The 26084-nt window shown below is 33.4% G+C and overlaps 3 protein-coding genes across 6 annotated transcripts in view; 1 reads left to right on the forward strand and 2 right to left on the reverse strand.

Moving 5' to 3' along the window:
- Cadps (calcium-dependent secretion activator 1) overlaps positions 1-26084 on the forward strand; it is a 48741-nt gene that overhangs the window by 2400 nt on the left and 20257 nt on the right. For 2 of the 3 annotated variants that reach the window (XM_071702440.1, XM_071702479.1), the window contains exon 1: positions 22896-23543. The exons of the other annotated variant lie outside the window; for it this stretch is intronic. The gene's annotated coding sequence lies outside the window, so the exon portion shown is untranslated. Of the gene's footprint in view, positions 1-22895; positions 23544-26084 lie in introns of those variants that run through there. 3 annotated transcript variants of the gene reach the window in all.
- On the reverse strand, positions 3312-9490 carry LOC139770550 (fatty acyl-CoA reductase wat-like). The gene is made up of 10 exons (XM_071702567.1): positions 8369-9490; positions 6321-6460; positions 6123-6245; positions 5802-5927; positions 5538-5683; positions 5354-5463; positions 4922-5117; positions 4118-4357; positions 3684-3941; positions 3312-3596 (listed from the first exon to the last, which is right to left on the reverse strand). The coding sequence occupies exons 1-10, from the start codon at positions 8433-8435 to the stop codon at positions 3506-3508; spliced, it is 1497 nt and encodes a 498-aa protein (XP_071558668.1). The 5' UTR covers positions 8436-9490; the 3' UTR covers positions 3312-3505.
- On the reverse strand, positions 13614-17831 carry LOC139770539 (fatty acyl-CoA reductase wat-like). 2 transcript variants are annotated; one of them, XM_071702554.1, is made up of 11 exons: positions 17655-17810; positions 17241-17273; positions 16936-17075; positions 16735-16857; positions 16365-16490; positions 16064-16209; positions 15876-15985; positions 15221-15416; positions 14590-14829; positions 14252-14509; positions 13614-14006 (listed from the first exon to the last, which is right to left on the reverse strand). In XM_071702554.1, exons 3-11 carry the CDS (start codon positions 17005-17007, stop codon positions 13916-13918), a joined length of 1362 nt encoding a protein of 453 aa, XP_071558655.1. In that variant the 5' UTR covers positions 17008-17075; positions 17241-17273; positions 17655-17810; the 3' UTR covers positions 13614-13915. The 2 variants fall into 2 exon arrangements, with proteins under 2 accessions (XP_071558655.1, XP_071558646.1); XM_071702545.1 differs by lacking the exon at positions 17241-17273 and having other exon boundaries at positions 17655-17831.

Genomic DNA, 26084 nt, shown 5'->3' on the forward strand with positions numbered 1-26084 from the left:
AGTGCCGAGCGTGAGTATAGAACTATAGAATGCACTGCATATCGAGTTTCACATAGTTGGCCCATTCAGTATTTAATTTAATATAATTTATCACGCTCTTTTAATACCTTTCATACCGGATCGAAACGAATGCCGTCGTTCGGCCGGCAACTAGAGGGCTGCGTTTTATTAGAAAATTACGTCGAAAGATTGGCGAACGTCTCACGGTGGAAGATTGCGGTAGATCTTTAGATCTTCTGGAAACTCGCGCAGTGCAAGAGCGAGCGTGCCACTCGCTAAGACGAAGCCGTGGTTTTCCTGAGCGATTTTCCCTACGACCCTGAGAATTATTAATAAAACGCCGGTGCACACAGATTATAAAGGTGTACACAGCAACCCCGACGTGCAGATACTTCGTTTACCTTAATCGCTGCGTAACTTGTATTTCGAGTATCTTTACCATGAACGAAACATTAAACACGTTTACCTTCGAAAGCAGAAATCTTCCAACTTTGAAGTTTATTTGCGATCTTAAAGTATCAAGGGTGTAATAAAAGCGTGTTTTTATTAAATAGAATAAAATGGAAAAATTGTAAAAATTCGTCGTTTCATCCATTCGCCCCGTTAGTTCCTCGTTTTCAAAATCCAAGCCAAGTTAATCGCTGCTACTGCAGTTGGTACATATTTATTCGAGTATCTTTCGAAATTCTGAAGGTGTTAATAAAACTTGACGCGATTTTGGTCGTGATATATGTACAGGTGTTATAGTGTCGGCTATGTGTGCATGAGATTTCTACTTCTCAGACACGGATCTCCACGCCTCCTTCCGGATTCAGAGGTGCGGGTTGGGAGGCTGTAGTTACCAAGACCAAAGGGGTTGATCGATAACCTATTTTTCCGCGGTTGGCGTGGCGCCAGAATTCTTGGCGAGTGGCTGCTGACTCTTTGATATCGCAAACAGTGTAAAGCCGCGGCCTCGAGATAGGTCATGAATGTTTTCGATTCGAATCCCAACAAAATTTCGCGTGGTGTAAGTGGCGTTGGTTCAAGTTGGTTCGACCAACACAATCGGCAGCGAGACTATGACGGTCACAGTGATCGCCATAGGCTTCCGCGTCTGGTATCGTTTACAATTTACATTTACAGATTGATTTGGAAATGTATCTTGCATTTACGACGACGTCTTAAGAAAAGCAATAACGTAAATTGACAGAACAGTATCTAATCAGAAAATAATCGAATTTAAAGCATTTTCTCAAATTTATTACGGAAAATAGCAAGCACATTTAAATACTTCTCACGTTTATAAAAAGATGTTTTACAGGGTTATAACACGTACGCTGTGGCGTTCCTAATAAAATAATATTTCCTGCATCATGAGGTGAAGTAACGAACGGATAATAAATATTATACTCAAAAGCGCAAAACTGTAAAAAGTTATGCAAACATTTTCTAAAATATGATCCAGATGATCCAAATTACAGCAAAGACAAATACAGCTTTGGCCATTTGGTATATCCAGTAAAATCTGAAATTAAAGATTTTGCCTTTAAATAGATATTAAACAAAAGAATTAATCGAAAATTAAAGAAACATTGTTACCTTTTATACTTGATACGACTGATTTCTAAAGCACTGTCACCTTCATTAAGTAGATAAAGGCGTAGACCCATACAATGATCAATTAAATATTTTGACCAGTCAAATCCAACCATGCTGAAGTTAAATAATTGCTGATCTTCCTTACTGAGATGACTCCACATCGCTTGAACATTGTTAGTGGAAAAACTCCATTCATTATTGCAAAAAGGTTGGATTGCGTCGGAACCAAATAAAACTTCTATTTATTGTTAATATACGCTGGCCTCATAATGCGTCCTAGAGGTTTGAACATTAATTTCATTTTTCATACTTTTGGAGCACACATATCAAGATCGTTGAAACGTTGGATTGAATCAAATTGTTCACCGGCGATGACTATATATTTTTAATGTTTCTAATGTGAACTCCAAGTTCAGTTATTATTATTTTATTTTTATACTTTGATGTAACTTTGAATGTAATACCACCTTATGCTTGCTATAACTGTTTCGATAACAAATAACTATGCAAAAAACTAAAAGAATCGGTATATGTAATCGGTATATTTAGTTAGAATTTTTACAAAGAATAAAATTTTTGCAAATAATAATGTTATTTACAAAATTTGTTGTAAGAATTGCGACACTTCTTACGTAGGCCAGACTAAAAGAGACTAGCAGTATCATCACAGACCTGACAAGTCCTTTGACGATCGAACGATTGAATATGTTGTTCCAACGTTCATTTTTATATTTTAATCCTCAACGAACAAATTATGTAAACGCTTATTTTATATATTGATTTGGACTTATACTTGTTGCATGTTGTAATTTTCAATGATTAGTTTTTAGATGTGGCGTAGTAGGCATTATGCATAACTGATTAATAATTTGTATCCAGACGCTTGAAAACGACCGAAATATACGGTCGAAACGTAGCGTTTTTTTCAAATAAAGTTGGCCAGTTGGGTCGAATAAACGATACCTAAGCTAAAAGAGACTGATTTAAAAAAGATTAAAATAAAACTATTTTGTCAAACTGTTATAAATATTTAATATTAAAAAGCTTTTTTAATTATATTTATAAAATCTTTTTATATTATATTTGTATCGTATATTAATTAGGAATAATATTGTTGCGCCCGAGACTCGTTTATGTTTCCGCATGCACACGCGACCACTCACAGACTACCACGTTCGCGCGGAGAAATGAGAACTCAAAGCTTCTTAAAACAAACATGTTTATTCGCAGTGTTTTTACAAATCTCTCATAACATAGCGAATGCGTCCGATTGTTCCCGAGTTAGATTCGTAACGTTGTTGTCAGCGCTTTTTGGTTTCAGGGTTGGGTTGCATCGGTTAGAGCCCGAGCAACCAGGTTTCGGATGGAATGCTAGCTGAGGTTTTAGTCGCTAGGGTCGAATTTCTTACGACAATTAAGCAACTCGTTGTTACTAGGTACTGTATAATTACCGGTTTGCTCACAACAGGTGGAACAGTATTATTAGGGTTGCACGTTTATACTTGAGAAAAAATTTTCAACTGTATAAGTGCATTTATTTCCTAATAATTGTACATTATATATTGTAATATAGAATTTATATTTAATAGATTTGAGATTATATTGTATTCAATATCCATTGTTAACTTTATTTGTTAATCAAATTAGAATAAAATGCCATTTATACATATATATACACACAGAAATAATATTAACTAGGCTACTAAGATCCAAGCTCTGATCGTAAATGGCATTTTATTCTAATTTTATTGTATATTGTGACTAAATTCTTTATTTATTTGTTAACACCTTTTAGCAAATAGTTGACGACAACTAAACACACCGTGTACAACATTAGAAAGAAGTTTTCTAAAGCAGATATTTAATATAAAGGAAAATGAGAGAGATACATATGAAACATACATATAAAACGAATATGTAAAAGTTATGTATATATAATTGTAAATACGATCCAGACAATCCAAAGGACTACAAAGATCGAAACAATTTTGAGCGTTTGGTGCATCCAATAAAATCTAAAATTATAGAGATTTTTTTTTAATTAACAAAAAAACTGAACTTAAACTAACAAAATTAATTAAAAATTGAAAAAGATCTGTTACCTCTTATACTTGATACGACTGATTTCTAAAGTACTGTCATCATCATTTAGCAGATAGAGACGTATGCCCATATAATGATCAATTAAATATTTTGTCCAGTCAAATCCAATCATGCTGAAATTAAATAATTGCTGATCTTCTTCATTGAGATGACTCCACATCGCTTGAACATTATCAGTGGAATAACTCCATTCATTATTGCAAAAAGGTTGGATCGCGTCGGAATATATGTCGATCTTCTTACATAACTTCCACATTCTGAAATACATATAATGCCATTATAATTTTCCATATTATAGACGAAATTTTATTTGGTTTCGATATAAACTATGAGATGATATATATATACATATATACTTCATATACATATATATATATATATATATATATATATATATCAAGTAATAGAAACAACACTTAAATTTACGTGATACCTTGGTCTACGATCTATACAGATGTTTACAGCATCCATAAGTAAAGCCGGAAGGAAATGACCGAGCCAAACGCAAATTCTATATAGTATTTTACGTTGGAAGTGAATCATTATGGGGAAATATATGGCATTATGCATAGGGTACATCTTATTTGTGTCGAAAAGTGTACAAACGTATTTATTCCAAGTAGGTCCATCGACTGGTGACACGAAATTATAAATTAATGTATCCTTGCCACTCCTACAAGATAAATCCATTTAAACATAATTATGTTATACATTATACTTCTTTATACATCAGAGTTATTTATAATCAAATGCTAATGTCCATATGTGTATGTGATTACGGTAATACTTAATTATAAGTAACTAACGTATTTAAATACACACATTTGTCCGAGTGCGTTCTATGCTTTTAAAAAATATGCCCCTTTCCCCACAGATTACAGTATTTTAGAATAGTTTTATTTAATCATAATTAATATTTATAATTATGTAAAAAGTAGTTGGTGGGCCTGTCAGTAGATAAATAAAAGAATATTTGAGATAAATAAAAGAATAATTTTTTTACTTTTTCGGTCTATTAACTTTCATATTTAATTGTCATATCTTCATGATGTTAGTTTGTTACAAGCATTAAGAAATAATATAAATATGTATAATAAGTTATTAAAAATTATGTTTAAAAAATAATCTAAACAATTTACGAGGTTGAAGCATTATTATGCCATTATCTGATGACAACGTTCAAAATAGTAGAAATAAAATTTTATGTAAATTAGCTATGGAGATGTTGGTCAAATACCTGAATTGATTAGAGACGTCCCACGCACTAGCGATTAAAGCATTTACCGTGAGGTCGACGGGCACTAAATTTGCCTTGAAATCGGGATTATAACGATGAAATCTTGTGATACCAAGTAGCGACATTACCATAACACCTAGTGGTCCATACATTTGGTCCATCCATCCAACAAATGGTTCATTGGCGCTAGATAAAACTGAAAGAGATCTTAATTATTCCCCGTTATGTAGATTCGCAAAAATCAAACTTATTGTTAGCTAAACGCGATGTACACACACACACACACATCCGCGATTGTTTATTATTAATTTATAATTATAGAATTTTATAGCACACAATTATGCAAAGCAATTGAAAATAACTAAATATAAATGTTATTTAATAAATTCTTTAGCAAAAGAACTCTGCCAGTTTTTACAATTATTCTGTTACCTATTGCAGGTCGAAATATTCCTACTGGCAAATCTCCGCTCTCGTCTCTGAGAAGTCCTTCCGCAATAGCTTTCGTGAATGTATATGTATTCGGCCATCGTGAAATGATTCTAGTCAAACGACAGTTTATCTTTCTTTATTAATATATTTAATTATTTTATTATATTATGCATCAAAGAATTACCTGGATATTTTTTCCTCAATTATGCTTTCGTGTAAGTTTCGTGTGAACATGGTAAGCTCTTTGTGATTAATGGGATACGAGTAGAATCGCTCTTCGATATGTTCCACATGGCAGTTTGCATAAATTGTTGACACGTGAATAAGTGACTGCAAATGTTAAGCGTAATGTATGTTTCTTTCTTAAAATTAGTAAAAAAATTGCAAAATATAAATAACTTTTGCCACTTATTATTATACTAGAACACATATTAGATAAAGGAATTACTTTTAAATTTGGCATGTGCTTTGCAAGTTTTAAGATGGTGGCGGTGGCATTAATGTTTATCATCGTAGAAATTTTGATGCTTTCGTTGAACCGTACATTTGCTGCTATGTGAAAAATTATGGATACCTATAATAAATATATATGCTTTAAGTAGGAAAGATATATAGAAAAAGGTACAGAATTTATTTCTAATTGCATCGATAATTATAATTAGATATATGTAAAATATATGTGCTTTTTTTAGATATGCAATATATTTTTATTGTATTGGAATATAGTAGGACAGACGATATAATGATATGAATAATCTGAATTAATTACCTGATTTATCAGTATGTTCTTGTCATTTTCTGACAATCCGAAGTCTTCTATATCGAGATCACCCATTATCGGTACGATTTTTTTGCGGAAATTCGGTACTTCTTTTTTTACTCGGTCAAAAAGCTATGGATTACAAATTTGAATAACAATTATTTACAAATATACATCATATTTCGATATTGTTTTCGAGATACTCACAGGTTTCTCAAACATTTCATCCAGTCGGGTTTTGGGACATTTGTCTTTTTTCGGACGTATTAGCAGATATATCGTTGAAATATCGGGGCAACTTCGTAACAGTTTCTCTGTCAAAATTTTTCCAACAAAACCAATACCGCCTATAAGACAAAATAACAAACAATATACGTATGTATGTGTATGTACATATACAGGGTCTCACGTTGCTACACACGTGGCGAAATATTAGGAGAAGCGCTTTATAAATAACAATGACCATGCACAAGTGTCGCTCATGTATAGTTGTTATTTACTTAGCGTTTTTCCCAATGCTTTGCCACGCGCCTAACAACGTGAACGGTAGGCTGCAGCTTCTCGTCGAATAGCACCTACGCATTCTGATTTGCGTATTTTTATTAATTAATTTCTCATTAATTATTGAGAAACTTGCAACACGTAAAGAACTTTTCGAATCAGTTTTACTCGCTCTACCTGCTCATGAGCACTGGTCTGCATATTATAATACATGGCACCCTGTATACCAGATAGCACAAAATGTGGTTTTAAAATGTTTTTTTTTTGGAATTTCAAGGAACATTAAAAATAAATATAATTTAAATTTTGTGGACATTTTAATCCTAGGATATCTTTTGGTTATTCTGAGGAAAAACACATAATAGCCAAATACTAGCTTCAAAGACATTTTAAGATTATTATGAGATGTTATAGGGGAGACCGGGGCTATGTGTCCACACCTTACGCTTTTTTCAAGTTTACTAAAAAACTAATAAAGATATTTGGCTAAAATTTTAATGGTATAACCTTTCAACCTTGCTATAAAAAAAAAAACATAATTAGAATCATTGATCTTTTAACATTTTAAAGAGGCGAATTTTTTAAGTGGACAAGTCAAGCGTAGACAGATAGCCCCATATGCGGGGCTATCTGTCCACATTCGAGAGGCTATCTGTCCACATAATAAAAAACACATTATTTATATTAATTTTTATACTTATTTATAATATTATTTATTATTAATATATAATATTAAAAAAACTGCCTAGTTGTTGGAGTCAGAGAAGTAGTAGGCACTTTGTGTAGATTTTTTGACAAGTTTCCTGCGTAGAGCTGACTTTTCTTTATATACGGTGGCATCAAACTGATTTTGAGTCCGTTGCAAAATCAATGTGATGAGTTTCTTTTGTCCCCTCAATTCTTTAATCTTTTTTTTTATTTGGGGCCTTTACTTAATCCTCGGCAGCGTTTGAAATAGAAAATACTCTATAATTTAAGACAAACTCATATATTTAACTTGACGTGTATTTTTAAAATAAAAATTTGGTGACGATTCTTGAATCGCAGGATCAAGTAGTTGCTCGTAGGTCACTTTTTTACAATAGCGAGTGAGAGCCCGAACATTTATTCCAAAGTCTAACGCTGTTTTTACGAAAAGATTCTCACTCAATTTTTATTCTTTTAATCGCTCTAAATATAATTTTATTGGATATGTCTACTTTATCCGTCTTAAGGAAAGTCTTTCTTTTGTAGTTACGCACCATTATCTATTTATAAAAGAACAATTCGTCATTGAAGTGTGGACACATTGCCCCATCAAAAATAGGACAGATAGCCCCGACCACGTTTTTCAGTCTTTAACATGTTGCCAATTTTAGATAATGCGGAATTAAGATTTGACGCTTCTCACACCTGATAACTATATATTAATTGATAATATTATGAATTGCTTACTTTAATTTGAGTTAAACTACTGTCGCACAGCTTTTTCGACCGTCGAAAAATGTGAATAATTGTTTTCGCTTTTCTTTTAACGTATATAGCGTCTGCGAGAGGCATCGCAAGAAAACAAACAACATTTAAATATCTTACGTATGGCATTTTTCAACTACTTGTTACAATGGTAGAGACATCTGTCTCTTAAAACTTGAGATAGCAGTACTGTGGACACATAGCCCCCGTAGACAGATAGCCCCGGTCTCCCCTAATAGCCTTAATTATCTTAAAGATATTATTTTACTTTATTGCATACATTGCACTTCTATAATAAATACCTGTAATAAATATTGATTGTCCGGCGTAAAACCTTTGTATCGGTGTTCCGTGTGCTTCAATTTCCATGTTTTATTCAATGTGTGAAATTAATATAGAGATTAACAAATAGATACCACTCAATATCCTAATTTTCTAGATCGAATGTCCGTTTCACTTGATGTTGCTTCGAAGACTGACGGTTGTAAAAGGAAGCGTGTCTATATATATATACTCGCGCCTCTTATTGTTTGAGAAGGACAGATACTTTCTTTCAATTTTTAAACCTGAGTAAATGTAATATTGTAGTTGGCACACAGATAACATTTTATTAGAATAATTGACGCTATTTTTATTGTACGTTGGTTGTAATTATTCATATTTTTAATTTAAATTCTTGAGACAATATTTGTCAAGCTATCTCTAATTATCTTTCGATTGTTAAATAATCGACTCCAGTTAAATAATTTGAAATATCTGTACATTGGGCACTGATGATGACCATATTAAATGTCGAAATGTTTGTTTTTATTACTAATTTATAATATATCTTAAGCACTAAAATCCAGCTGTTTCCTCTCAATTTGTTATTAATAAATTGTATTAATAAATTTTTAAATATTGTTATATTATAATCTAGTTTTTAAGCTTATCATGTAATATAATTTTTAATAAATCTTATATAGTCAATAAACGTTATCTTTTCTGGATGGAATTCGGGAAAATAATTTTTATTGATAAATTGGCACGATTCTTCACGGAAATTTTTTTGTGGTACTTCTTTGTACAACTTTTTGTGGTTTTTCTTTTGCGGAAATTTTTTTGTGGTTCTTCTTTTTTCACTCGATCGTAAAGCTGTAGATCCGGGTATGTAATAAATGTATCATCCTTCAACTTCTTGAACTCTTCTGAATAATTATAAGCAATGATATATGAGTGTGCATCTTGATACACTGAGAAAAAGAAAGTTGAAATATTCAGAAACAAATGTTACTTGTAATGTTTTCTTCGATATGTGTTAGTAATAAAAAAATTTGACTATGATGACAGAAATATACATTTCTGTGAAATATGCCTAGTTTTTCTTATTAATTGTAAAAAAATTTTTGTTTATTTCTTGCTGGAATAATAAATCTACTTGTGCAAAGTGCAAACTTATATTTTTTATACAATATTTAGTTATAATAACATTGACCTTTATAGACAAGTGACATTTATTTCTAGAAACTAAATTTATGTTTTGGAAACAAATACTTCCAGCTTACTAATTCGTATTGCATCATGCAATATGACTGATGACTAGTGGCTGGGTGTTGTCGTTCTGTGGTGACTGTCTGCGATTCATGTTTAGTGCACAATGTAGTTGCTTTAAGTTAAACTGTTAGTTCAAAAAATGGAAGACAAAGTGAAACAAATCTTAGACACATTAATTACATTTACAACGATGGAGTCATAATCTAATAAATAAGTTTGCAACATACAGTCTGTTTGATAAGAGCGTGTCGGTGAAACTCTTACATGAAAACCGTTAGATAGAAAGTACCAACGGGATAGAGGAATCCTTCCCTTAAGATACTTTGCATGAGAAGGTCTACGGTATATGTAAATAAGTGGGTGAATCGTTACTTAAAAATGAAAAACGTCGATGTCTTACTGGAACGTGGCTCTACGCAGAAAATGACGAACAAAGAGGACAAACTGGTCCTACGGATGTTTGCGAACAATCCTTGTTTATCGTTGCGAGGCGGACAAGCGGCATTACAGCAAAAAGGTATAAATATATTATGTAACACAATAAGAAGACGTCTACGTGTCTATAATGTGAAATATCAAAGTTGGAAAAATTAGCGAGGAAAGAAGACCCTGTTGAGCTTGACTCTAGTCTGGCACTGTAAGGAGACATGAGAGGTGTAGCATAAGTGGGAGGTGGCAATATCGCCGGTGAAATACCACTATTTTCATCGTTTCTTTACTTACTCGGTTAGGCGAAGCGCGTGCCCCGAGGGCTTCGTGCCCCGGCGGTCACGGTTCTAGAGCCAAGCGTGTCAGAGTGGCGTGAGGCCTCGCGGCCGATCGCCGTTAATACTCCCGCGTGATCCGATTCGAGGACACTGCCAGGCGGGGGAGTTTGACTTATGTGAAATATTCGATACTGTCCGAAAAACACGTCGAAAAAAGACTTGCTTGGGCGCATGAAAATATGGACCGCGATTAGGATAACGTAATTTTTTCTGACGAAGCTTCTTTATGGGCACGTAGTTCCATCACTCGAATCTGGTGTACTTCTATCAATAGACTCGACCAGCGGTCGACCGTCAACTATCCGGTAAAGATGCATGTTTGGGGCTGCTTCTCAAAGCAAAGATTTGGCATTTTGCATATATTTACAGACAACTTGAACGCTGCTAAAATGGTAAAAATTTATGAGAAGGCTTTATTACCATCTGCCCAAAAGTGATTTGGAAGGAAAAATGAAAATTGGCTACTACAAGAAGACAGTGACCCGAAATATCGGAGTCGTCTTCGTACCGCATGGAAATAAGAAAATGACGTTGACCTACTGGATTGACCGTCACAGTCACCGAATGCGAATCCTATCGAAAACGTTTGGACAGTGATAAAGCTTAAACTTCCGAAAGAAAATTTGGAAGGTCAAACAGTTAGTTCGACAAATTCGATTGATCTGATCTTTATCTCAAGAATATGCTAGAAAATTGGTAAAAAGTATGCCTCGGAGATGCCAGGCAATTATTGACAATGAAGGCGACTGGACAAATTATTAATAATGAAGCATCACAGTTCTAATCAAGTAGTATGTGCATGTGAATTTTTTTTAAATTTATTACAATAAATTGTTTTCGAGTTATGTAGGACACGCTCTTATCAAAGACTTATCAAAGGCAAGACTGTACATTTACAACGATGGAGCCAGAATTTAATAAATAAGTTTGCAACATAATCTTTAATATTTTACTTATCAAAGCAAAGTGACGTCTTTTAATACAGATAAACTTTTGCTTTTCTGCTTTATTGGCTGAGAATCAATGTTCTTGATGTGTTAACATTAAGAGGCTTCACTTTGCTCTGATGAGTAAGATCTTAGTAATTCTACGTAAAATTCAGTGTTCAAAATGTAGAAACGTATTGTATTTTCAAACTGAAAATTAGTATTTAATATTTCATCGTACTAAGAAATATTATAAATTAGTTCATAAACGAAAACGACAAAAAAATAATATGTAACTTTGTGTTATCCGCATTACATGGAACCAAGGAGCGCCAATACGCGCTTTGAATGTACATTAAACTTTGCATTAAATGCGGATATTTGTCCCGCATTATATGCGCATTTAATGCATATTATGGAAGCGCATACCAAAAAGTGCACCTACGCTCATTGATCGAGAAGCCCAATCGGACAACTAGTGAACTCTGTACTATATTGGAATTTTTCTTCGTGCTTAGCTTTTAAGCATTGCTGTGAGCATATTCCAGTATAGCTATCACAGAAGAAAAGAATATTCTTATTTAGAGAATATCTTTATTTTTGACATGGTAAATGTCGTTTATTTAATATTCCATTTTGTTTAAAATTCAATTTATATAAAATTTAAAAACTTAAATAAAATGTTTCATAATGAGTCAGAAGCTACTCATTTCAATATTTTATAAAACCTGTCATTTATAAATTGAATGCTCAATTTGCATTAATTTCGTATTTGAATGCGCGCATTTTGAACACACAATTAATGTGGTTTTGAAGCCAATGCAATTCTACGCGCATTAAAAGCACGTTACGCGCATTGGCGCTTCTTGGGAACTTGATTACTGATATGTGCGTGTATAGACAGTACACATAGGCGGGGATGGACCTCGATTCGCGTGGAAAGTTGAAAAACCGAACCGCCTGCCTCTCCCCCACTTACATTTGTACTGTCTACATACACATATCAGCAAATTACTTCCCTTAGTATTGATACAAAAAATATCAAAATTCAGAAAAGACTCTAGTCTGAATAATTACCAACACTTTTAACTGTCCTAACTCAGTGAGAACTAGTTTTGCCTATGCATCATTTATCCATATGTTGTTCATCGAATGTTAAACAAAGATAAATGATGCATTATACGCATCATGCATGAAACGGAATGCACCCCTAGTAAAAACTGTTAACACATTTTAACAAACTGATTTTTCGGTCAGAGCTAGTTTTCTGTTAGACTGAACTGGCCATTGTTATTTCTGCAGAATTGACTATAGTTAATACTATAAGTATTGACGAATTGCCTTTGATAAAACTAGTTTTGACTAGTTAAATCGGGTATTCGGGTACTCGGATTCTAACGGTAACATAGATAAGAATAATAAAAAATAAGTTTTTTTAAATATATTTATTGAAAATGCAGATATGGCACATGTTATATTAAAATAAAATAAAATAAAATAAATTGAATTGAATTGAATTAAAATCGGTTTTCCTAAATTAACGATAAGATTTACACTAATAGAATTTATTCATTCAATTTATGTTGCAATAAACTGTAATCTACACGTGTGATTACAATTTCTTCAATTTATTCTCAAGGCCTTTAATTATGAAAATATTCAGCGATTTACAATGAGATAACATGTTTTTATTCTTAAAAAAACCATGTAAGAGATTTATTGCGCTTAAGAAGTTTTTTTCGTTTTGTAATGTTTTTGTTATAAAAACATGATGTTTAAGTATTGGAAGTATTGGAAATAATTTTTAATTATAACTTGTTAACTGGATGATATTTTATATTTATATAGATTTTCTAAATAAAATCAACTCTCTAAATACTTACTTTATTAAATTGTTTTTAAAAGTTTGTGATGACGATATAGGCCGGTATTCATAGTCGGATCTTATATTTAAGACCGTACAATATTAAGTACAATCTTAAGATATTATGAAACACAGAGCCGTATTAGCATCTTAAGACATTTCTTAAGATGGTTTTGAAATAAGATTCGACTATGAATACCGGGTATAAACTTCCACGAAAGAAAAGAGTCGTGGAGTTCATGGACGTAACATAAAATTATATAGTCTTTTATAAAAAGTAATATAAAAAACATATTAATATAATATATTATAATAAAAATATATTTTAATCTTTTATACTGTATGTTATAACGTATAAATTAAGCATTACTGATTTTTTGTGTATAAAGTTAAAATACGAGTATTTAATACAAAAAAGATTTCTTAGTTATATTAATAAAATTTTCTTATATATGTATTTCATGTTTATTTAAGAAAAGCCTTTCAACTACGCATTTATTTTGCAATAGATATAGATACATATAATAAAACTTATGTTTAGTAAAATTAAGATTATATTACGTTCGACATTTGTCTATTCATTTTATTCTGTTTATTAATAACTCTTTAATAAGCAGTTAGCTCCGATTAAAACCATTTGAAGATCATTTAAGACCATAAACTTGATAAGATATGCCACGCTCTAAGAAGGGTGGTACACCCCCTTAAGGTGAATATTTAATAGAAGAAAAATAATATGTGTAAAGAAATGTGTAAAAATTATGTGAATACTTTTATAAATATAATCCAGATGATCCAAACGATAGCAAAGACAAATAGAGTTTTGAAGGTTTGGTGTATCCAGTAAAGTCTGAAATTTATAATTGTATCGTTTAATAAAAATTAAAATAGAATTAAGATAAAATTAACCGAATATTAGGAGACATTTGTTAATTCCACTCTACAATATCGTAAGAGTATGCTGTAAGATGTAAGACATAAGAAGTAAAAATTGACCAACTACGGTCGATTATTCTTGAACTGTAAAAATCCCATTAGTCAATAGCTGTTTACGTCTTACTGCATACTATTATGGTTATTATGACGAGTCTTTACCGTTTATCTCTAATACGACTGATTTCTAAAGTACTATCATCTTCGTTGAGTATAAAAAAGCGTACGCCTTTGTAATGATTAACAAAATAATTCATCCAGTCAAATTTCTTCATGTAAAATTTAAATAATTGCTGATCCTGCTCATTCAGACGATTCCACATCGCTTCAACATTGTCATAGGAATAACTCCATCGCCTTGTAAGAAAGGGTGCATGTTCGTTGGATCTATTATGAATCTTTCTATATAATTTCCACATTCTAAAAGACATATGAATTTATTATAATCTTTTGTTTTACATAATTTTGTTTTTAAGCATCCATTTATATTTCTGCAGTACCTCGGACGACGATTCATGCAAATGCTTATTGTGTCCACTAGTAAAGCCGGAAGCAAGTGACCGAGCCAAATGCAAATTCTATATAGCATTTTTTGTTGTAACATTATTACAAAGGGCCTCCATTGAGCTTTGGGCAAGGGATATGTCTTCGTTATGTCGGCGATTTTATAGAACCATTCACCTATAGTAGGCGCGTCAGCCGGCGGTACGAAATTATAAATTAGCATGTCTTTGCCTCTCCTACAAGATAAAGAAGCTACTTAAGGATATTTGAGCCGTAATGTTTCTTATGTAATGTAATGTTTCTTCATGCATCGAAATGATAAATAATTATGCGCTGATGTACACAATGTGTAATTACGTCAATATTTTTATTTTAATATTCACTCTGATACTATGTATTTTAAAGTCAGCCCTGTATATTGTGTTACATTGAAATAGTTTTGCATATCTAATACAGTAAATAATTTTATGGCAATCATAATTTAAGAATAATTATTTTTATCGCTATCAAATACGCGTGGAGCAGATGAGAATGTATTAAGAATGTATCTGAATAATTCATTGGAATAATAATTTTGCTCGTAAAAAAGAGATTTTGCGTCATGACGATTGTATCTATAATAATTACCTGAATTGAATAAAAACATCCCACGCGCTTGCAATTAAAGCGTTTCCGGTGAGATCAACGGGAACAAAATTTGCAGGGATGTAATAATTGCATAGCATGAATCTTTGAAAACCACTCGATATAGACACCGTTACCCCTATTTCCCCTAAAAAGTTGTTGTTCCATCCGACGAGCGGTTCATTAGCGGTAGATGTAACTGAAAAATGTGTTTATTATTTCTTTTTACTATAATCCGCAGAAATTTGCGCACAAATATAACTATTATCACGATTTTTTGTTACTATCGCAAAATATTATTTCTGCGAATTATGCTTACATTAGTTACATTAATTTATTTAATAGAAATATTACACTTATGTAATAGAAATATATCCTTTGAAGTTTATAACGTGTATTAGAAATACGTATATTCAGATTTAATCTTGATACTTAACATTTTATGGAAGACAGCGTTTAAAATATTAAAAACAATATTGTTGTGATAATAATGAGAAAAAAAGTTTACATTGCATTTATTAATTTCATCGATGCTGTAATCTAGATCGGATGATTGTATAAGCATAAGCGATTAAAAGTAATAAACTCTCGAATAAAAAGAAAACTGTTACATTAAAGTCTTATATATTATAAATTATAAATGGTATAATTAATCTACTTATGGCAGGCCGAAATATTCCAATTGGTAAATCTCCGCCTTCATCTCTGAGAAGCCCTTCCGCAATCGCTTTCGTGAATGTATATGTATTCGGCCATTGTGAGGTAATTCTGTCAAAATGATTATTTAAGTTTCTACATTGATGTATTTAATTAATTTATTATATCGAGGACGGAAGAAATACACACTTGGCTTTCTTTTCCTCCATTGTGTTTTCGGATAAGATATGTGTAAGCGTAATAAGATCTTTGTAATTAATAGGATAAGTGTAAACATGTTCTTCGATATGTTTCATGCAGAAATTCGCATATATGGATGACACATAGATAAATGACTGTAAGATAAATGTCAATGAATAAAGATTGCGGAATAAAATGTCGATTAAATTTATTCCATCAACCTATATTTGTGATGGACATTTGTGTGAAAATTAATAACATTTTAATTATTTTTACTATTCGCATGTTTACTCTTAGAAGGAAGAATTACCTTTAAGTTTGGCATAAGTTTGGCGATGCGCAAAATGGTATCGGTAGCGTAAATATTTGTTTGTATTTGAGATTTGATTTTCTCCTGAAAGCGTACATTAGCTGCAAGGTGAAAAATTATGGATACCTGAAATAAATATTCCGTTTCACTATAACATTTGAAATATTTAGAAAGAGAATAATAGAGAGAAAGCTTATTTAATGGCTGCTTTAATGGTTGTAATTAGATTTACATAAAATATGTAGCCTTTGAGCTATATGTGTGTACGTATATACGTATACGTGTATACGTGTGTGTACAGGATAAATTTTTATGCGCCGAGATATATAATATAGGCGAGAAAGTAACAAGAATAATTAGAATTATTTACCTTATATATTAAAATGTTCCTATCATTTTCCGACAAACTTAAGTTCTCGCAATCGAGATTGCCTACGATTGGCACGACTTTTTTACGGAAATTAGGTACTTCCTTTTTCATACGGTCATAAAGCTACAGATTATATATTTATATAGCAAAATGTTTCACGAATACATCATGGTTATTCGATATCGATTTCTCTGCACTTACCGTACTCTCAAACATTTCGTCCAGTCGACTTTCGGGACTCTTGTCTTTTTTCGACCGTATTAATAAGTACATCGTGGAAATGTCGGGGCAACTTCGTAATAGTTTCTCGATTAAGATCTGTCCGAGAAATCCGGTACACCCTAACAAAATAAAGCTGTATGCATTCTACTTTGTGTAAAAAGATATCTTGAAAACTATATTTCAATGTGTATTAAAGATTTATTACTAATTAAAAAATTAATGTTTAGCAAGTTTATGAACAATAACTTAAAAAATAATTTGCTATTAAGTTACGCATGACTTACAAATATTATATTTTTATATACACTTTCTGCCCCCTACAAAGTATATGCATATATAAAAGAATTATTTACATTCAGTATAACAGAAAAGAGACAATAATGAAACTTGGTACATTGGTTAGATGTTTATTTTTAAAGTTTATTTTAAAGATGTTTTAACAGTGAACAAGAGTATATTGTTTATAGAAATACATTAATTATTTATTCTAATAAATTTTCTATTAATAATAAAAGTTAATAATGCATTTCGTATATTTATACTGTCACAACATAAAGATCAACGTATTGATCATCTTAATATTATCTTTACCATAAAGAGAAGATATTTCTATGATAGAAAGAGAAAGAGACATTTAGTAGCCTTAATTCGTAAAATTAATATTTTACTTTATTAAATACATTGCACTTGATAAATACCTGTAATAAAGATCGATTGTCCGGCGTAAAAACTTTGTATTGGTGTTTCATGTTTTATATCTTGTTCATTATTCATGATAAGCGAAATTAATATTTAAATTAACAATTAAAAAGTATGTTAGTTATATCTTCTATTGAACGTCTGCTTGATTAGACGCTATTACTAGGACTACCTCAAATAGATATTCTTACGCCGTATATATACACAAGTGTATGCGATATATGGTATTATGTATCATGCAATTATACGTATGCATGTCAATCACTTATCAATTTCTGACATACATTCTTCAAATAATATATGTATATATGAATCATTAATATTAATATAAATGAAAATTAAATTTAAATGTCTAATTTGCATTTCTGTGTCAATACTACTATACTAAATTAAAAATTTCGAAACTTTGTTCCTTAGGCAGATCTAAATTTGTAAAAAAACCGCAAATAATAATTGTATTAGTGTAATCCATTTATTTTGTAAATTAAAAGAGTATAGTAATTTGTATTATATTTTATAATTACCATAATAATTAATATAGTATTTCTATTATACTGTAAACTTTATAATTATCATGCATAATACATTATACATCATATTAATAAAGTTAGATGTAATCTATATTATAAAGTTAGATTACGTTAATAAAGATTACTTATTTTAAAAGTTAATAAAACTATTTTATATTGTTATCAAAGGTGTAAGTATGCCGTTATAATACAAAACGCTTTTTGAGATTAATACAAAAAGTTTAATTTAACAGAATTTATATAATGCTAACGATTAGTTTAATCAACGTGCACGTTTTTATAACTCGCAATCAATTTTTAATTGCTATTCGCAATTAAGCAATAATACACAGTGTTATCCAATTAAAAACGTAATAGGTATACGAGAATAACATCAGACGCAAAAATTAATTATTAATATCAATCATAGTATGTAAGAAGACAGTTCAGCTTTAACAAAAAAAGGCTTTGTTGTAAGCGCGACAAATCAATCGCATGATTCGTGTATAATAGTAGTCTCTAGAACTCAAAAATTAATACTAGACTGCCTATCTGCTTAATAACTAAAAATTGTTTTATCTAATTAGAACTGTGTAAAAGTATAGATCATTATTTATTTTTTGCGGTTTTTTTTACGAATTTAGATCTGCCTAAGGAACAAAGTTTCAAAATTTTTAATTTAGTATAGTAGTATCGACACAGAAACGCAAATTAGACATTTAAATTTAATTTTAATTTATATTAATATTAATGATTCTTACATACATTATTTGAAGAATGTATGTCAGAAATTGATAAGTGATTGACATGCATACATATAATTGCATGATACATATAATTACGAATATAATTACGAATGCAATTTTAAGTACGCAATGATAATTCCTCGATATTCTTATTTCGTAATATTTAATTCTAGTTGAATATATGATCTATTCAGCAAAGTGGTTCGAAACGGCACCGATCGTGTCTGATCGATGTTCGTGACTACTACTGTCGTTATACTTTTCGGCCGTTTAAATTTACGTTTGATCTGACATGAGGCGGCGAGCGCGATGTAATTGCATTAAAATTATACACCATCGATTGTAGCCTATTAATAAAATCAAATTTCCACGTCGCAAGTGCGATCGACCCGCGGTCACAGTCGCCGAAATCAGATCCCTGCTACTGCTGTTCTCGTTGCCGAAGCCAGAAATTGCTACTTGATCAAAACCTGATTGTCTATAAACTAACAAACCCGCTATCCTTGTTGTTCACTTTTTCAAGACATACTTTCAACTTCTTCGTAATAACTTATCGCACGTGCGCGAAACGAAAGTTGAGGCAGTTTCGGCAGCATTGCGTCATGCTTAGACATTACTTGCTTTCGTCGATCATAAAATACGAGTATTTTTATATAGATCGCATCGCCGAAGAAATTCCGATTTATCTTGTTCGCAAGCGACACTTTATGCTATAAATAGCAATGACGAATGAACTACCGCAATCTATATTATTACTAAAGAAAAGAACTTTTAAAGGTATAAAAATTAAAATAGAGTTGTAAAAAAAGTTAACTAATTTTGATTGACAAAATAAACAAAATAAAACAATAATAAGTAAATAATAAATAAATAATAAAATTAATTATTTGGAGGTTAAAATTATCTAAATTCTTGTTTCTTTGAAACGTTTAGTTATCTATTATAATTATATAATTATTAAATATGTGATGTATTATTTTAATAATAGATTATTAAATTATTAATGTAACTCTGAGATATATGTTTCCTTTTAAATATTTTCATGATACGTTTCTACAGCCACCTTAAGTCTAAACAAGAAGATTTGTCAAAACACAGAATCTGCGTAATAAAAATCAGTAATCTTGAATGTGTTTATCGGACATAGCTGGCCCTCGTTTTTTCACATAAGATCAATATGTGTGCTGGGTTTCTTGTAACGTCAATGTACTCGTACATGGATAAGGAAAAGGCGATCGATGCGGCGTGTATTTCTTTGATATCGCGTCACGCGAAGCGGTAAGAATAGATGCGATTTGTCTCGGTTAGATAAGCCAGTAGCACATTGCATCGTATCTCAACAAGTTCTGTCAATCGAAAGTAACAATATACACAAATTGAAATAAAATTTATGATAGAAAAGTGATTAAACTTCTTACAGAGCGCATAAATAATTAACTTCTATTTGATCATTATTCGGCGCCCTCATGCCATGCTTAATTCGTTTAATGTGTTACGTCATCCCTGTTTATCATATTGCCTTGTTATCAGAATAGTATTTTTTAAAATAAATTTATTTGTTTGACACATTAACATATAACTGGTCAAACTTAATCATTTGTGTCCTCCAAAAGCCACCAATTGAAGAGGACCTCAGAAATCGAAATCGATTATTGGAAATCAACTACAATTATTTGTATTAGGAAAGTTGATTAGTCGCTACAACTGCGCCCCAGACTCGTTACTGACCATCGATTTGTAACTACAATTATTTTAATATATAATTTAATATACAATTATTTTCTTTAAATTTTAGCTTAATGTTATGGGTTTTATTTGTATTATCTTGTACTAAATCTATCTAAGCTTTGAGCTTAGATAGATTGTACTAAATCTATCTAAGTTTGAATGAATAGCTATCTAAAAAGAGCTATTCATTCAAACAGTATTACAAACAAAAAATTTCAGATTCAGTAATCTTTAGTCATGTTTAGTGGTATTTATCAGAAAATTTTTTTTATCAAATTTTCGGAGGATAATCGGAAGAAATTTAACTCCTTTTCTTATACATCTCTTTAAAAATTATAAAAAATGCTAGAAGAGCCCTAAGAAATTCTGATTCTTTTATCTTCGTTAAAAATTAAATTTCTTATTGTACATTTTATATAAAGATTTTATATTACATGATATTCCTTGTAAAGGAATTACTTTAGAAACTATAATTCTTCCGCTTAAAATTAAATTTCCTACGTTGCTAAGCAATCGTACGAGATGACACATGTACGAAGTGCGCTAACGCGATTTCTCGACTTATCATTAGGCCCACTTGACCCAGAAAACCGCAAAGAGTACTAGTCACACGGTTCTGGCCTCAAAAAGCTCTCTGGATTGCATCTGCCATTATTTTCGAGCAGCTTACAGCAAGAACGAGAGCGTGCGGAAATTTACAGACGGACATTCCTCAGAGCGATTAATCCCCGATTCCCTTTACTAACTCTGTCGCAGTTTCGCTTCTTTCGCTTCACCCCTTTTGGTTTCCACGCGCTTTTCCATCCCTCGTAACTGCAGTCAACGTGCTTCTCTCGTTCTTCTTCTTAAGCGACTTATGCGTCCGCGCGAGAAGTCAACCCTGTGAATCTACGTGCGGCAGTGCAAAATGCTCAGCTGCTGTGAGGACGACGACGACGACGACGATGATGACGATGACGATGATGATGACGACGACGGTGGTGGTGGCGGCGATGGCAACGGCGACGGCGGCGACTACCACCGCGCGCAGCCGATCGATGGCCCAGTGCCACTTCGCGCACGCAGCCCGTCCTTACTCCCCTCGCTCATCCCCTCCTACTCCCACCCTAACGATCTGTCCTCATCGTGCACCCTCTCGGGGTGCGGAAAAGGCCTTTCCCGCACTCCGGCGGCGAGCGAGCGCCCCCCTTCCTTCCTCGCTTCATCTTGTCCTCCTATGTTCGCTCTTTTCCACTCTATCCTGCGTCTTCCATGCATCTCTTCGTCTTTTATGATCTTCTTCTACTTTGAGCTTCCCTTCGATATCGCGTTACGCGTTCCTTACTATATCCTTGGTTGATTCTTTTTTCAAGAAGATCCTCGGAATTTCTGTTTTGTGCAACCAACCGCCTTTTACCTCGATCGTATCTCAGATTTTTATTCTGAATACGTTGCATGTCCTTTTTGTGTTTCTTTGAATTCTTTTTATTGTACCAAAATGTTAGTTACGAAAAAATTCTTTCTTCTAGTTCATCTTTTATTTTGTATATATTTTCTAAGTCGTTTGATGTGTGTCCCTCATACATCTGTGAAGTACTTTTTTTAATATCTGGGAAGATTCTTTTCGTAATTTGTATTCAAGAACTGGAGTCCTTTAAGCTGCCAACCCAAATAAGGGACCGTTTGTCACTGTGAGCATTTCTTTTTCGTTTTATTTTTTCATACGTTCTCAAAGGCTCGGTGCTTATATGTAACGAGCCCTCAATTTTTTCCCAAATAAGTAGACTTTCCTCCTGTGTAGCCATCTCTTCTTTTTCTATTCTCCTTCTCTGGGCTCTTACTATTCTTTTCCTCTCTACGAAACGAACGTCCGTCACGTAATGTGCTCGCCAATCGCCATCGCCGTTGCTGATCTAATCGCAACCGTGATAGCACTTTTTAGCCTAGCTCTTTGCGAACTTAATAACATAAAACGCCGTTTCTCCTCTGCAACCACCGTTTGACCGCCGTAGATCTTTTTTCTCCTTGATTCGTCCCCTCTTCATGACTGTGCCGCGCCGGCTGGTCATTACTGTGGCTGCCTCTCACTTCGATGTTTTTTTAACTCTTTCAGTCTTCCACCCTTTCTTTCTCTCTCTCTCTCCTTTTTGTTGATTGCGATATCTGCTTTTCCCTTTATCCTCCTCCTCTTCTCTATATCTCAATCTTTCTTTCTTTCTTTCTTTCTTTCTTTCTTTTCCTCGCTTTAATACCTCTTCACTCCTCTTCTTCGTCCATTTTCCTCCCTCTTATTGTTTTTCATTCTTCCTCTTTCTCCTTTGCAAACGTCGACATTTGCCTACCTCTCTACCCTTGCCTCTTTCTCTCTTTCCCTCTGGTTTTCCCACCCCGTCCCAACATCATCCCCTTCTTCCACTCCTTCTCCCTACCACGGCAAAACGGCAGTCGACGGAGCGGTCGCAGTTTGAACACGCCAGCTTGCGGATCACGAAGGGTCTGTCCATCCGCCGCTTCCACCCTCGCAGACGATTCCTCTTCTCGTTCCTTCGAGCGCCGTCCAGCCTCATTCTTTCTCCCTCTCTCTCTTTCTCTTTCTTTCTCTCGTTTTTCCCTCTTTTGCTTTCTCTCTCTCTTCTCTCTTTCTCTCTCTTTCTCTCCCTATCCTTGCATTCTCCTCTCTTCCGATTCCTCGCGTTCATCCCGAACGACCGACGTTCGTCCCGCTATCGAGCGTCGCTCGATCTACCTTGCAAGTGGATACGGCACGCACCGGTCAGACCTCAGACCGTCACATCGTATACCGCCGCCGCGCCGTGGCATCGTCGTTCGCTGTGCTGTTCGCGTTCTTTCTCAATCGCAAACGTCGCAGCGGGATGGCATTCTGGCAGACCAGGGAATCCCGACCACGCACCGGTTGATACAGGAGGTTAGTCCACGTCGAAATACTCGCGATTTTACGAGTACACGTCTCCATCTCAGATCGAGCCTGCAAGCTCGCTCAATGGGAGACCGCCGGGAGAACCGTCGCTCCGAAGCCCACTGACAGTCCATGGGCATCGTAATGACACACCCAGGCCACGAAACGTGCACCATTGAGTGTGCCTAGGGCAATGGCGAGCCTTGCTTCGAAGCCGCGTTCGACACTGCTAGATCAATAACACGCCGCAAGGAAAACTCGTACGCGCGGAAGCTTCTCGGTCGGCCAGGAGTTCGCACCACCGTGCGGTCCGCCTTCGCGATCTCTAAAACGCAATAACTCTCGTGTCGAGACGCGTGCCGTGAAATCGTGTCGGATTATCGGATCGTCGTCGTGTAGTGGTGATGACAGCCATTGGCAAACTGACCCAAACGGTAATGATAATTTTCTTATTATCGAACAATTAATCGGCAACAGTAACGGATGATTTATTCAGTTCACATTAGTTGACGATGGCTTTAGGTCGACCATCTACTAATCTCTGTAAGCTAATGGAGGATAATTCTCGGGATAATCTGTGTGATTTACTAAAATTAATAATCTAATTAATTCAGACCAGTTGGCGTTGATTCTGAATTTATATTGCACCAGCTAGACTTCTAGCTGGTTTACGATATTCTAACAGATTAACGATAGTCGTTAGTCTTCCCGAAGCTTCAACGAGGCAATTTCTGCTGGCGAGCCGGACGAGGAAGTCGGATTCCGCTTCGGCGAGCGTGGAAGGACGCACGTAGCGGCGGTGTGTCATAGTAAATCGAGGCGGCTATCGATTTTTTACGTGTGCGCCTCGTCGGCTTGAATGTCGAGGATGAACGGAAACGTCGCGGTTGATATCGGCATCCGATGGACGTAAAAGCCAATCGAACGATGAGATTACACGTTTCTATGCGAATTAAACCGTGGTTCTATATGGCTGCTCTAGAAGATCTTTCGCAAGCCGACGATAATAAACGTAGTGGTGCACCGAAAAATTCCCGTTGCGATTACGATTAGATTTCAACAACGAGATTAGAATTTTAACAAGAGATTCAGCTAGTATGCAAAAATTCAAAATGACGCTTTTTGATTGAATTTTGACGAAAAAGCAATTTTTTTGGTCAACTTCTATTGGACAATTTTTTCCCTGCACGATATTGAATGCAGGTATAGAACATTCAAAAATATTCAATTTTATTTTTATTAAATATTTCTTGGTAAATTAGAATTTTAATTATTTTTAAATTGATTCTGTTTTGGCATATTAATTATTTTCGTACCACTATATTAAATGTCTCGATATTAAAATGGCTAGAAATAAAGATTTTTTGCAAACGTCAAAAATGTTCCACCATTGTAAGTTTTGCTTTTCTAAGACATTGATGCAATTTATAATTTATTAGATACTTAAATAATTGCAATAAATAATTAAATTCAAACAATCAAATCAGAAGAGTCGGCAAATAAACTGTAATTAAAACTAGCCTCATGGATTCTAGTGTATCCTGTATATAAATTTGATATAATTATTGTGAAATTATATATGTGATGTATCTATGTGAATTGTATTACCAATCGTCTCGCTGGCGTTGCTATTACTTTTACTAACTATAAGTAGTAGAGATCTACATTGGGCAAGACGAGGATAACGAAATCGGAATCTCATAAACTATGGACGATATATCGCTCCTTCTATGTTTAGACATTTTTTATCTAGTATTGGAAATCGCATCGATCATATTACGGACGATTTTCCTTGTGCAAAGACATATACATATGTGTATAGCGAAAAATGAAGCGTGCATGGAGCATATGTTGCAAAATCAGTCTACGTTCGGTCTTCGAAATGGAATGAGATTTTTCTGTGCCGTACTTTGTGAATGGTGTATCAGCGACGGCATCGCCATTCAAGCTGTTCACAAAACGATTTATCGACCATGCAGGAGATATAGCACTGTCGTGTTTTAATGTACAGGAAAATTTAAAGTCGTGTTTTCTTTGGCATTCGCTGTCGCGCAAATTTACGGAGCAGCAATAAAATTTAAATTACATGTGCGTCGATCATCGTTGAATTGAAATCCCGTTTATAGCTGAGATATTTTGTCATGGTTGGGCAACGAGATATTCTAAAAGTTGTTTAACTGCAAATTCTTCGATGAATATGAACATGTTTTTCTTAGCAAAGATTGTCTGAAGGCAATTGCTAAAGCAACTATTTAATTTTTAGCAGTAACTATACAAACACTTTGATTCCGACTAAAATCTTTATTAAAATTGATTACTAAAATTATCATATATTTATTTTTTGCGTGTTGACGGCCTTCATTAAATGTCTCGACATTTCCATATAGCCATTATAGAAAAATTATAAAACATGATTATTATTTTATATATGTATAATGCTTCGACGTTAAAGGCGACTACTATTTTTCTATGACTGTATAACATCTTGAATTTGTAAAAAAATTAACTTCTCTAAATGTTTATAAATTATAAACGTATAAACAATTATTT

This window comes from Temnothorax nylanderi, unplaced genomic scaffold (genome assembly GCF_030848795.1).
Source record: "Temnothorax nylanderi isolate EJ_2023f unplaced genomic scaffold, tnyl_v1.0 TNYL_tig0003_pilon, whole genome shotgun sequence".
In the NCBI taxonomy this organism is placed as follows: domain Eukaryota; kingdom Metazoa; phylum Arthropoda; class Insecta; order Hymenoptera; family Formicidae; genus Temnothorax; species Temnothorax nylanderi.

What these genes read in the sequence shown, in the direction of transcription:
- LOC139770539 (XM_071702545.1), bottom strand. Translation starts at nt 17,730, where the DNA reads ATGAATAATGAACAAGATATAAAACATGAAACACCAATACAAAGTTTT. An exon ending in AACTTATGCCAAACTTAAAG is followed by an intron (nt 16,210 to 16,364) that starts GTAATTCTTCCT and finishes TTTATCTTACAG; the next exon opens with TCATTTATCTATGTGTCATC. An exon ending in AGTCGTATTAGAGATAAACG is followed by an intron (nt 14,007 to 14,251) that starts GTAAAGACTCGT and finishes TATAAATTTCAG; the next exon opens with ACTTTACTGGATACACCAAA.
- LOC139770550 (XM_071702567.1), bottom strand. Translation starts at nt 8,435, where the DNA reads ATGGAAATTGAAGCACACGGAACACCGATACAAAGGTTTTACGCCGGA. An exon ending in AGAACATACTGATAAATCAG is followed by an intron (nt 5,928 to 6,122) that starts GTAATTAATTCA and finishes TATTTATTATAG; the next exon opens with GTATCCATAATTTTTCACAT. An exon ending in AATATTTCGACCTGCAATAG is followed by an intron (nt 5,118 to 5,353) that starts GTAACAGAATAA and finishes GATCTCTTTCAG; the next exon opens with TTTTATCTAGCGCCAATGAA.